Source organism: Martes martes (genome assembly GCF_963455335.1).
Source record: "Martes martes genome assembly, chromosome: 1".
In the NCBI taxonomy this organism is placed as follows: domain Eukaryota; kingdom Metazoa; phylum Chordata; class Mammalia; order Carnivora; family Mustelidae; genus Martes; species Martes martes.
The window spans coordinates 14,176,622-14,190,976 of record NC_137888.1 but is presented as its reverse complement, the minus strand read 5'-3'; the positions used below and the strand labels follow the sequence as shown (position 1 = coordinate 14,190,976).

The 14,355-nt window shown below is 39.7% G+C and overlaps 1 protein-coding gene across 1 annotated transcript in view; it reads right to left on the bottom strand.

Annotated features, from left to right (window-relative positions):
- Window positions 1–14,053, bottom strand: part of KRTAP25-1 (keratin associated protein 25-1) — a gene marked incomplete at its 5' end in the record, with an annotated part of 28,872 nt that extends 14,819 nt beyond the window's left edge. Inside the window, 1 exon segment of the mRNA XM_080811077.1 lies at window positions 13,963–14,053. Coding sequence (XP_080667203.1) covers window positions 13,963–14,053 — 91 coding nt within the window.
- Window positions 14,054–14,355: the final 302 nt, after the last annotated feature.

Here is a 14,355-nt window from a genome sequence, read left to right as displayed (position 1 = left end):
CAGATCTCTGGAACTTTTCTTTCTGTTTAATGCTTCTCTCTTTTAGGGATCACTGCCCTTTCTGCCTACTGTGAAATATCTTGAGAAACCCATGTTTTAATGTTTTTGTTGGTCTTGTGACCATTTTAATGGAAGAATAAATCCTGTCCCTATTACTCCATCTTGGCTGGAAGCAAAAGTCCAAATTGTCTCATCTGAACCCCTGTTTTCATATAGATAAATAATGCATAAAGAAATCAACTTAACTTCTTTTTGAATATATTTAACTCATACTTTATCAGTCTTATACTCTTACAGTGATATTTCCCTTTGCTGTAAAGATCTTGTTTATGTCTAACAATCATCATTCCTATTTTATTTTAAGGCTTTTTTTTTTTATGTATGGTCAATTTGAACAAAAAGAACAATTTCTCAAGATACCTTTCATAAAAGAGAAATAAGTTCATTTCCACTTTAGGCCAAACAAGCCCCACATTTTAAACTATATGCATAAATATTTTTAAATGCTTTTAAGCACTTTAAAATACACACACATTATTCTCAAGCAGTTTCTTTTCTTTTTTTCCCCCCAAGTAAAATAAGTAACAATACTCTACCAAGGGTCTCTTGGAAGACAGAATCTAAAAGGAATATAATTTCTCAGATAACAAATATTTAATTCCCTATTAATACTATCCAGAATGACATTGCCACTGTATAATTCTACATAGGCATTCTGTAGTTTTCTATGCCCTTGAAAATTTTCTCTCTTTTTTTTTTTTTTTCACAAAAGTCCCTATTCAATATGTCAAACATGATATCACATCAAGAATCAAAAACCAGGGGCACCTGGGTGACTCTGTGGTTTAAAGCCTCTGCCTTCAGCTCAGGTCATGATCCCAGGGTCCTGGGGTCAAGCCCTGCATCAGGCTCCCTGCTCAGCGGGGAGCCTGCTTCCCCCTCTCTCTCTGGCTGCCTCTCTGCCTACTTGTAATCTCTGTCTGTCAAATAAATAAATAAAATCTTAAAAAAAAGAATCAAAAATCAATAAACAATTATGATGTAAGTGTAAATTTACTATTAAGAATACCTTAGTGAGTCTTAACAGAGCAATACATTTCTAAAAACAAATGCCCAATGAATCTGCAAGTTAAAATGTGACATGCTCATGTGGATTATATATATTCCCCACAGGGAACATGCCAGATATAGCTGGAGCCTCTTCCCATTCCAGAAAGCAAGAAATGCTCAAAAACAAAAGTAAACTAAACAGTTACAAGGTATATCAAAAACACAGAAAGTCAGCTGAAAGAGCTCTTCATGACCAACTGTGGAACAGTTCAAATAACAAAATAAATAACATTAAATTGTATCCCAAAGTATAAAATATGTAGACTCATCCATACTGATATGGATAATAAATCATAAATATTAAACATAAATCAATCATTGTTTAAATAAGAAGTAGGAAAAAAAAAGAAAAAAAGAAAAAGAAAAAGTAGGGAGGGGTCCCTGGGTGGCTCAGTCGTTAAGTGTCTGCCTTCGGCTCCGGTCATGATTCCAGGGTCCTGGGATTGAGCCCTGCATCGGGCTCCTTGATCAGCGGGAAGACTGCTTCTCCCTCTCCCACTGCCCCTGCTTGTGTTCCCTCTCTCGCGGTGTCTCTCTCTGTCAAATAAATAAGTAAAATCTTAAAAAAAAAAAAAAAAAAAGAAGTAGGGGAGAATAGACAAATCTCCTATGTAGAAAGACTTCAAGTAATATATGTACATGCTTCTCTCTCTTTTTTTTTTTTTTAAGATTTTATTTATTTGAGAGAGAAAGAGAGAAAGAACAAGCAGGAAGGGTGGCAGAGGGAGAGGGAGAAACAGGCTGAGCAGGAAGTCCCATGTGGGACTCAATCCCGGGACCCTGGTATCATGACCTGAGCCAAAGGCAGGTGCTTAACTCACTGAGTCACCCAGGTGGCTCCATGCTTCTCTTAAAAATAGTGGAGCATAGGGGCACCTGGGTGGCTCAGTGGGTTAAAGCCTCTGCCTTCAGCTCGGGTCATGATCCCGGGGTCCTGGGATTGAGCCCCACATCGGGCTCTTTGTTCAGCTGGGAGCCTGCTTCCCCCTTTCTCTCTGCCTGCCTCTCAGCCTACTTGTGATCTCTGTCTGTCAAATAAATAAATAAAATCTTTAAAAAAAAAGTAGTGGCGCATAGCTTCCACTTAACACAGTCTACATTTAGTGACTTCCTATCAAAGAGCATAGTTGAGATAGGTGGAAAAACAAGTACTTTACAGAGGAGAATCCTTAAAAACACTACTTCAGCCAAGTGATCAAGGTTAATACCAATAATGGTAAGTCATATTGATTATATGCACTCTTGATATGGAACTTTACATCTGTAGTGTTTCTCCTTAAAACCCACAATCCCAAGCTAATCCTGAGGGGGGTGAAAAAAATGTCAGGCAAATCTAAGTTGAGAACATCTGACAAAATTCCTGATCAGTACTCCTCAAAACTCTCAAGGGCATCAAAAACAAAAAAAAAATTTTTTTGAGAAACTGTCACAACCAAGAGTAGCCTAAGGAGACACCATGATTAAATATAGTGTGATATCCTGAATGGGATCCTAGAACATAAAAAGAACATTAGATAAAAATAAGGAAGTTTGAGCAAAGTATGCATTTAACTTCATAATAATAAGTCAACTTCAGTTCATTAATTGGGACAAATGCAAGCTCTTATTAATGGAGAGGCTACTATGTGTGAAGTATATGGAACTTTCTGTAGTACCTTCATCACTTTTCTATAAATCTGAAACAATTCTAAAATAAAAGATTGATTTAAAATGCAAACCACAGGCTAAATTCTTTACTACTGAAAAATCAAAGAGATTTGTTTATTTCATCTCTTTATCAGTTTATGCCATAGGCTTTAGGGATTTCTTTTGTCAAATAAGCCCCCATTTAATAACTTACATTGTGCTACCATTCAGATACCAAAATAAAGCACTCTCTCATATTTGCCTTATTTAATTTTTGTAGCAGCTTTCAGAGGCAGGATGACAGATTTGTTTCCCTGATGAGATGATAAATTTAAAAATGCATTCAATTTGTCCAAGTCACAGAAACAAAGCTGAGTCTCGAAGCCAGCTCTTATGAACTCTTACCCAACATTTCTTGGTATTTCCCTCAAGAAAAACTAAACCATTAAATTTTTTTTCCTTTAACTATGGTCAGAAAGCAAAATAATATGTTACAATACTGGTTTTGAATGCTAAATAGCACCATTTTAGCCTGAAAAATGAAGATTATATACTTTTCTAGGTGACCCCCCAATATTACTCTACTCACACTCTAGCAGTAAGAATAGAACTGATTGTAGCTTTGCTTATATTTTATTTCTCAGGAATACAATGGATTTCATGCTGAGAAACCTTGTTTTTAAGCTCCCAATATACCACCTCGCTGTATCTAAGCAAAGAAGAATTTAACATTTGCAAAATGTACGGTTATATTTGTGATGGATGAACAATAGATGTAAACACACCATTGGAGGGTGTATTTTAATGTCTTCATGAGTTTTGGAAGCTATTACTTCAAAAAACACATGATTTCCTACATTTTGACTGATTATAGAAAACCAATGCATTGCCAGAAAGTTTAGATGAGACTCTTGCAACATCCTCTTTACCAACACATGTGACAAATTTACCCATACTAAAGAAAAAAACACTGAAAAAAATATAACCCTCTGTACATAATATATACTCCTCTGCCAAAGTCTATTTCTATGTAAACACCCAGAATGCATACTCTTCAGTAATTGGTACAGTTAATTCTAAAATACTACTTTGGAAATAACTTGAACATATTTTCCTCAGTTGCAGGAGAGTTGATAGAATTTCAACACATATTAATTTATTCTGAGGGATTTATGCATACATTTTATTCAATAATCACTGATGGCTCTTTCACACCCACCCCCACCATGTTTGTTTAGCAGTTTTTATGCTTTTAATCATAGTGGCTGCTTGGAGACTCATCGACAAGATTACCCAACTTTAATTACCTGCCGTCTTTGAGAGCCATGATCAAATAAAATAAACCCCAAGTACTGTCCTCATCACTGGAAGCCTGTGAACTTAGCTCTGAATGAAACTTAATCCCTTCTGGTCCTATGCCCATGAGACCCTCAGAACTAGGGTTAGAGAGTGACTTTAATCAGAGTAGTTTGTGGGAAAAAAAAAAAAGTAGGATGACCACATCCAAAAGGATCCAAAGAAAACAATACATCATAGTACCTGACACAACTTTGAAATGAATAAAACTGAATACAACTATGAACAAGTCAAAAAAATCACTCAGGTTACATTTGCCATTCTTAATCCAGTGGACAAGCCCTCTCATTAATTAAAAATGTTAAAAATTCACTATAATCATCAAATGAATGTTAGCAAAAGCCATATTTACAGTACCTGAGAAAGCTCATTTAGTAGGAGCTAAAGCAAGTATTTTCTCACATGTTAGAAGACATGCAAACAAAAATTGAGTTAGAGATTGTAATCTCCAGGATCATCTTGAAACAACTGGTTCCAAAAGGAAAGAAAAAAAAAAAAAACAGCTATCGATCTATCACCTATCTTCAGACAAGTTTTATAAGTGATAGATGGAAAGACATTTTTAGCAAAAAATCTCAATCTTAATATTGATTCTGCTTGATTAAACTTACTGGAGGATAACGATGCCAAGAGCTTCAGAAGGGACACAAGCTTTAGAAATTACCAGATACATAGGTCTGAGGTCTAAAGTTACTGGACAGTAAGGTTGGTGGTTGGCCACTGCTAAGCATAAATCAATGATTCCAACAACAGAGTCATAGATCAAAGGGAAGCTACTACCAGATGTATAGTTGGAGACCTAGAAGATGTGGGGGAGAGAGGTCAGGGAGTGGCCACTATTAATTGAGACCTTGAACATCAGGTGTATGTTGGTGTATTGGTTCTCATAATCTCCTTAGGAGCTTCCCAGGTGTAATCTAAAAGTGGGCCCCATACTTGGAGGGCAGGAAGAGACCGAAGAAAGAGGCACAACACTCCAGATTGGTAGGTGTCAGGTTTAATAAGCAAGAGAACTTACCAGGCTTGTCTTGGGCAATTACCAGAAGAGTAGATTCTCTGCACCTGCCCACAAAATTTTTAATTTACTTTTTTTAAGATTTTTATTTATTTTGAGAGAGAGAGAGAGAGAGAGAGACAGAGTGAGAGAGAGCATGAGAGCGGAGGTCAGAGGGAGAAGCAGACTCCTCATAGAGCTAGGAGCCCGATGTGGGACTTGACCCCAGGACTCTGAGACCATGACCCGAGCCGAAGGCAGTTGCTTAACCAACTGAGCCTCCCAGGCGCCCCCAAATTTTTAATTTATACTGAAGTTTTAATTGAGCTCAGTCACGTATACCCTCTAGATAGTCTCAACGCCACATTTCTATCTCAAGGTTGTCCTTGGGGCAGCTTCTGGGAGCAGGGAAGGCAAGCAGAATGCACATTCCAAAAACAGGAGAGGGTGAGCAGCCTCCAATTTCCCGGATCTAGCTCACAAGTCAACTGGCAGTCATGTCTCCTTGATGACCTCCCCTCAACACTCTACCTCTCTACAATGTCTCATGCTCTTATCTTCTGCAATAAGCTGTTAGCAAGGGGTTCAACTAGCATGGAGAGGCTCATTTGGTGGTTATCTGGTGCATTAGAGACAGAGGTCACAGAAACAATACAGGCACAAGCAAGACAAAACACAGGTTAAGATGATAATTCTCAAACTTAGTGACAATTTTTCTGCCATGAGCCTCATGATCCAAATCATTGATTTATTAAGTTCCCTAGGCTGGGGACCAGATCATTTGGGCTCTCATTTGTGTTTTTATATGATTTAATAAAGACAACACATTAACAAACTCATCGGTATAAACACAACACACTCGTTTGGATAGTGGCAGAGATGCAAGGAAGCAGTGATAATATCCAAGACCATTCTATTTTGGAGAATAGCTTTTCTCTTAAAGACATTTCAGTGTTCAATAAGGACATGCTTTTTTTTACTATCATTCAAGGGTTGCTAGATGAATTTGGTAAGGACCAGGCTACTGGAGGTAACAGAGGTGGCAGCAAAATGATTTTACCTATGAGAACTAGAATACATCCATATGGCCTTGAGGAGAAGGAGGTTGACATCTTTAGAAACTTGACTTGGTTGTATATATCATACATGTTGGCCAGGGGAGGTAGCACTGTTAGGCATGAGGAGATGAGGAAGGGTATGCCAGACCAGAATTCCCACCTTTTCCCTCTTCTAATGGTGTTTGTTCCACTTTAGGTATAATGTTTCAACAGTTCTCATTTGCAATGGGACAATGGGATCGCAGTGGAGTTTCAGTAGTACCTTTTCTTTCAGAGGCACAAAAGTAGCTCACCCATCCCAGTGGGATGTCCCATTGTGAATTCTAGTAGATGTTTCCTTTCTCAGGTGTAATAGGGCTTGGCGTTTTCAGCGGGATAACACATTGATCCATTGAGAGATTCAAGGAAATGGATATTTGCTGCCATTTCCATATCTTTATGGTCCTGGGTGCTTTGGCAAGAGTCCCCCCTGTCTAGCATATGGGACAACAGGCCTACTGGTTGATCATTCAAATGTATCAAAGCTTGGGATAGTACTTTAGTTCACCCTGCTGAAGTGGTTTTACCTTTTAGTAATTTAATCTGGTGTATGTGTGTGTGTGTTTAAGTAATCTCTACACCAAATGTGGGGCTTAAATTTATAACCCTGAGATGAAGAGTTGCACACTCCACCGACTGAACCAGTCAGGTGCCCCTTAATCTGCTGTTTTAATATTCCATTATTTCTTTCTTCCAACTTTGCTTCTTACAAGTTATAAGGGAGATAGAACCTCCATTCTGTCTTTTGTTCTTTGGCCATTCTTATATATTACGACCTTTGAAATATGACCCCCACTCACTATCTCCTTGATGAGGGTATTTGGATGCACTACTTAGTTTTTCTAACCCCCTAAGAGCAACAAGGGGACACTTGGGTTAGGCCAGATGCAGTGTCCACATAAACTAGGGCATATTTAGAACCCTCACTCAGAGAGATGGGGTCAATATAACCAATCTGCCAATTCTTCCCTAGTTGGAAACTCTGGTAGGTGGCCTTAGATTTTTTCCCGGCAGTTGCCTTGGGCATTTGTGTAGAACACACACAAGGGGTGCCTGGGAGGCTCAGGTGGGTGGGCGTCTGCCTTTGGCTCTGGTCATGATCTCCAGATCCTGGGATCAAGCCTGGCATTGGGCTCCCGCCTCAGGCAGTCTGCTTCTCTCTCCCTCTACCTTTCCCCAGCTCATGCTCTCTATGTATCTCTGTCTCAAGTGAATAAATAAAATCTTAAAAAAAAAAAAAAGAACACACATGAAATGCTGTTACTGCATTAACCAACTCATTGTATTTCAAGGCCATCCAACATCTTTGGCAATACGCCATCCTACTCAGGTATTGCAGGAGCCACTCTTTTTGGGTATCCAATCTGCTGTATCTACTACCGGGTCAGTTGTTAGGGCTTATGCCCTAACTGAGAGATCAGCTTCCTGATTGCGAGGGGTTGTCCATGTCTTCAGAGCTGGGACAGGGAGGAAAGGAAGGATGGCTTCAGGCTTAATGTAAATGTCCCTCTGCATATCTGGATCCCACAAGGACTCATTCATGAATCATCCATCCCTTGGCTTCTCATTATCCAAGCCATAGGGTTAATCTCTTTAAAATAGCCCAACTGTCAATGGGAAGATTTAATGGCCAGGGCTCCTGAGTGATCACCAGTCAAACCACTCTGAGTTCAACCTGTTGGCTGTTGTGGTTGTTCCTTCCTAAGAGGCTCCACCTAGAGGAGAACCGTGTACATTGCGAGAAGCTCTTGCTCTGTGGGGTCGTGTGGGGGTTTTGTCCCCTTCCAGAGTTGGGACCAAAATCCTTGGGACACTCTCCCCTTCTTTTGTCTCTGCCACAATGCCTGACCCATAAACTTTGGGAGTTACAGAAACCTCTAATTTAACTGGTAGCCCTGTCTGGGAGACACCCAGAGCTTCAAACTGCTTCATTAGTAGTTTTGCTTTCTCGAAGGCAGCCTGCTGCTGTGATCCTCAGTTCCACATGTCCCTTTCTTCTCCAAGAGGCATAAGGGACAAAGGCACCATGCCAAGGAAGGAAAAAGAGTTATTTAAAAACCCCAAACCCCTACAAAATCTTGCATCTCCCTTATATTCTTAGGGGTTGTATAGGTTTGCATCTTATCAAATACAGCATCTGGAACAACATGGATCTTCCATGACCAAATGACTACCATAACTTTATAGTCATGCCTGGGCCTTGAGTTTTCTTTGGGTTCACCACCCATCCATATTCTTGCACGGTGCCAGCAAAACCTTCATGGTGCCTTGCAGCAAAAGCAAGTCTTCACATGTCAACATTATACCATGAATGTAATTGGGCTCATTTTACTCCTCTAGGGAAGAAGAGCAGAAACAGGTCTCAGGTTACCATCCCATGACATACGGTTAGGTGTGCAGATAGTCTTGGGGAAGCACTTGAAAGTTCATTAATGTCCCTCCTACATGAAGCCAAATCGATTCCATGAATGTCCCTGTGAAGGCTCAGCACTTTTGCAAGAACACGTTTGCCAAAGCATCAGAGTAAAACAATAAGTGTCTGCAAAGAACAAAAGATTTAAAAATTACTGGTTAGAGATCTGGTGAGAGTTCACTATAATGCAATTGATAAGAGAATTTGGTTATTTCTGTGGCATACACTTTAAAATTATGATTGATAATATTATACCAGGACATACAAGATATTAGAAATTTTAGCTAAAAAAAGTTTAGCATCACTTCTTGTTTCCCATGGAAGTTAATGTATACAAAAATTACATAGTTGTAAAAAACTGTAAAAAGTCTTTTAATTTGAAAGAGTCTGTTTTCTTTCTTTTTTTTTTTTTAAGATTTTTATTTATTTATTTGACAGGGAGCTAGACAGCACAAGTAGGCAGAGAGAGAGGGAGAAGCAGGCTCTCTGCTGAGCAGGGAGCCTGATGCGGGGCTTGATACCAGGACCCTGGGATAATGACCTGAGCCAAAGGCAGCTGCTTAACCTACTGAGTCACCCAAGAGCCTATTTTCTTAAGTAATCAAAGACCAGATGAAGACAAAACAGAATCTTTGTTTTCCAGACAGATTACATTAAAGGTAAAGAAAAAATTTTGATTATAATTTCCTGTTAAAACTTTGTCCTTTTATTGTCCTTTTATCAGAGAGGAAACCAAATTCACATTTTGCACTGGTATACTTTTTATATTAACCCCCCCTTTTTTTTTTCTTTTTAACTTAAATAAGTATGTCCAATCTTAGCCTGACTACACAGAAAATTCCTTTCTCAATATTCCTTTCCTGGGGCGCCTGGGGTGCTCAGTGGCTAAGCAGCTGACTTCAGCTCAGGTCACGATCTCAGGATTCCAGGATTAAGCCCCACATCGGGTTCCCTGCTCAGCAGAGAGCCTGCTTCTCCCTCTCCCACTGCCCCTGCTTGTGTTCCCTCTCTTGCTGTGTTTCTGTCAAATAAGTAAATGAAAACTTAAATATATATATATGTATACGTGTGTGTGTGTGTGTGTGTGTGTGTGTGTATTCCTTTTCCATCAATCTTCTGCAATTTTGTATATCCATTCAGTTTTTGTCCCATCTTCTTTATCCATCCTGGAATAATCCTTTTAGTTTAGAAAATTTACAAAATTACTTTCTTTTTTCCTTTACCAAAAAAATCCATATGTCCTTCCTCTTTCCTTACTCAAAATTACCTTCTATTTTTCTTACATATTTTTCATATACTGTTATTTTCTTTTACCCTTATCATTTCTAGTAGTTTTGTAAAAACCCAAGCTCTTTAACCAATCAATTTTACCAATACATTTGGATAGAAAAAAATCACATATACACAATAGACATGCATAGATGCACATAACGTACAAACACAAGCAGAAACAACATTCATTCCAAACTCCAGCCCTGAATCAGGTGCCCAGTCACAGTAAATAGAAATATTTACTGATATCTGTGGTCTTATGGAGGTTGTGGACTCGAATTTTTGGCCAATGGACTTCTACAGCAGTCTATTTAAAAAGCCTCATTCCCTGCCTTTTTTTCTTGAGCATTCTTGGTCAATGTATGGTTATCTGGAGTGTTTCCATTTCAAAGACGTGATAAGATTTACAACTCCAAAGGCTAGAGGAAGAATGTAAGTTTTGTCCTAGGCATTTTGGCATAAATGACATTTAAAATTTTCCTTTGGATCAGGTGTCAATGGTCTGGGGCATTTTGCTTATTTCTCCATCCATCTCCACACAATTCTGCTCTTCATTCTCATTATTTCCCCAAGGATTCCCCCTCCTAGCATCCCAGTCAGGGTTTGTTCCAAAATTCTCAGATCTTGACCTGCAGCGTGAGCCCTCCTAGCTTTGCAAAATGGCCTACTATGATCCCCAGTGGATTATCTTATCCTCCCACCTTAGCTGCCAACCCTGAAGCCAGTTGGATGGCAGACACTCACATGCCCTCTTTAATTCACCTCTTCTTCCTACTTTCTAACTTAAGTTTTGGTCTTCGGTCGGGCATTGGTGTCCAGCCCACAGTGGAGGCTGGTCATCATGCAGCCATGAATTCCTCCTCTTTGCTATCGTGTGCTCCGCACAGTTCCTAAAGAGCATTAGGCCAGGCGGCATTTTCAGGGCGTCCCCATACTCACGTGGTGGTCCACAAGTGACTAGCGTATAGGCCCACCCCTCTCACATAAAGATCCCTCACTGATGCCTCTTTCCCAAGGCCCCCTTCTTCGGTCTCGTGGCTGGCTCACCAGCTGTCAGTTCCCACCTTTCCTGGGAGCTTCCCTGTTGAAATCTCAAACTGAGCCCCCCTAAGCAAAGGGCAGGGAGAAACCAAAGAAAGAAGAAGGCCACTACAGACTGGCGAGTCGGGGGTGGGGTCTGAAAAACAAGGGGGAACTTTTATATTAGGCTTATCTTGGCCTCTGCAAGATGTGTAGACATCCCACCAAATCTTAAAAATTTATCTAGAGGCCTTAACTGGGTTCAGTTACACACCCAGTTTGGACGGCCTCAAAACCACATTTCTAACTCAAGGCCTTATTTAGGCACTTAAAACTGCCCACTTATTTAGGCAGTTTCTGGGAGTGGGGAAGGCAAATGCAATGCACTTTCCAAGGACAGTGGAGGGGATGGGAGCCTCGGTGACCTGGTCCAGCTTCTGGTCACCCAGCAGTCATGTCCTCTCCATGACCTCACCCAACAGGGCAGAAGCCTTGAACTAGAGACACAGAAAGTAGCAGAAACAAAGTCAGTTTCTGCAGAGACACATGGCAATTCATAGAAGGACATCAAGAGGTTTCACAGTGGCTAGGTCCACGGTTGGCCGGTTGGCAGCTGGTGGGCTCACCACAGTGCTCTTAACAGTAGTCTAGAAGCCACTTGGCAACTACCGATTAAGCAGAGGCCACTTCCACAGATCATTCTTCTAGAACAGAGGACAACAGATTAAAAAAGAAGAAGAAGAAGAAAAGAAAAAGTAATACAGTGATGACTCCCAAAAGAGTAGGCACTACCATTTCCAGAGCAGCAATTGTTGAAAGACGTGAAGTTATCAGAGTGAGTTTCAGGAGAATTATAGACACTCTCCCAAATGTGACTTTCTCAAATGTGATTGTTTCCTTTTAGGTAAGTTTCTATATATCGTCACTGCTTCCTGGCACACTCACTTGTGTCTTGCTGAGATTATTTTACCCAACAGCGTTACCTTAAGAGTTGTCCAGAAGCCGGGAAAAATACCCTCCAACCTTGTCATAAAGTTTTACTTGTATTTTTCAAATACTTCTATCCCAGATACTTACTCTCACTCTTCTTATTACTTCCAGCAATGTGCAGGGTCATAACTCACTGATAGGGAATTCCTTCTCCAGAATCTAGTATAAGAGGGGAGGGAGAAATAAGTATTTATATCCATAAGTGTTGCGACCACACTTCAAAGAACAGGCGAGGGGGCCCGCAAACAAAGCAAGAAGGACTAGTCATCTTTGAAGTTTTCACAGTTCCAGCTATCAGCAAAAAGACAGAAATATACACAATGTGGTGGAATTTTAGAAACAAAACTCTTCAAAATAAAATATTGCATTTATTATAAAATGACTTCCAGATTATATCTACACATAAATTCCCCATTAAAAAATGCTGGCATGTAACATTCAAAATAATTAGAACACTCCCTACTTGAGGTGAAGTGGCTTTGAAAGGCCTGACAGACTTTGCAAATGTTTCCATTGATCTCCATGACAACCAGTGACTCCACTAGGATTTGTTTGGAGGCTTGCCCATATCCTTTATTTCTGTTTAGTTTATTATTTCTTAAAAAAAAAAAAAAGTAATGTATCCAAATCACAATATATTTTAAAAGCTTTTGATATGTGTTTCTGAATCCACATTTCCTTTTTTTTTAAAGACTTATTTACTCATTTTAGAGAGAGAGAGAAAAAGAGAATGTCAATGGGAGGAAGGACGTAGGGAGAGAATCTTCAAGCAGACTCCTCCTTGAGCCTGAAGCCCGACCCAATGAGGGCTCCATCTCATAACCCATGAGATCATGACCTGAGCCAAAGCCAAGAATTGGTCCTTAATTGACAAGCCACACAGGTGGCCCCTAAATCCACATTTCTAATGTAGTACTTTGAGTATCAGAGTCACCAAATGTTCAAAACCACTGACTATTGTTACCATTATTTATTTTTGCCAATTTGATATGAAAAATGGTGTCACTATTAATCCACTACAAATTTTGGGGTCACTGGTGGGATTTCCTATTTTGGTATATTTGTACTGGTTGCTTAGTTTTCTGGTTTTTGGATCAGGGTTGTCAATCTTAACATCGCTTGTTAAACATATTTCATAAGATGAGATTCTCTTATTCTCTTGAGAACCCAGAAGAAAATGAGCATCTAGAAAGAGCGGTTTAGATTATTTACTGCCAAACACAACTTTGCTTTGAAAAATGTGGTGAGATTTTAGGAGAAAATAACATAAAGCAGATTCCTGGATCTATGGCTTAAAGGTTTGTACTCAGAGACATAATTGGCCCCTAAGAACCTGATTTACTTTTGCAGAGGCCTCTGCAAAGCTCAGTTAGGGAACCACTGGACAAGAAAATCCCTTAGGCATTCACTAATTCTCAAAGTCTCTGATTAGCCATGCCTAAATAAGAAAAAGACAAACCCATTGCATTCCAGATTTGAAGAAACTCTTTTCCATTTAAAAAAAAAAAAATTATTGCCGGTGAAAACTCTCATGGAACTTTCTGTAACTTTTACCTTTCCAGACTTTTCCAACCCTACCCCCGCCCCCATCAAATTGCTTTGCCGTTTGGTGGATAGGTTGTAGAGCAACACGTTGGATCAAAGGTTTATTAGAGTTCTGCTTCCAGATGCCAAAGCATTAACTTGGTAACTATACAGTTTGTTTGGAGACATACGAGATTCAGGAGTACGGGTGTCCATACAAATTAATCATGTCCAGTATACAATAACAGTTCAAAAATATCTGTTGAATACGTGATGTTGAATGACTGCGTCCAGAAATACAATTTTAAACAAAGGTACCTGTGGTAGTTTTACCAGCATAGTGTGAGATTCACCCTTGGGCCATCCTTCTTTCCCTTTCAACCTCTTCCTCTTTGTCTTTCTTTCCCCGACTTTCCACCCTCTCTGCACCCTACTGTAAAGGAAATAGAAGTGAAACAACTACGCTGTTTCCTCCTAATAATAAGTGGAGTAATGGAGAAAAGATTTCTCTGCAAGAACCAAGATGCCAAGCATGTTTTAAAATATAGCAGTCTTTTTACCCTGCAGCTGAGAAAGTTCTGCAATCAATTCATAAATTTGTATTGCAGATATATCTTGCAGGCCATCATCACCTCCAGAGACGCAGCTCATGCTGACTTAACAATCCCAGATATGCATCAACCAATAAGAATTTCATAAAGAAAATGGAAAAGACTCTTCTACTAATGAGAAGGAAGATTCATCAATACAATGGTTGATGGCACAAACAGGAACAGACAATGTGTTATATGCGGGCCCCCAACATTTCCCTGCGTGTTCTCTCTTTTCCCCTTTGTGTTGTTAGATCTGACAATGGTCTATTTATATTGGGAACCAGCGGTGGTTTGTGCTTGCAGATGGAATTAAAAAGAATTGAAAAGTGGAGAGGCAGTGGAAATACTTTTGCGTGACCT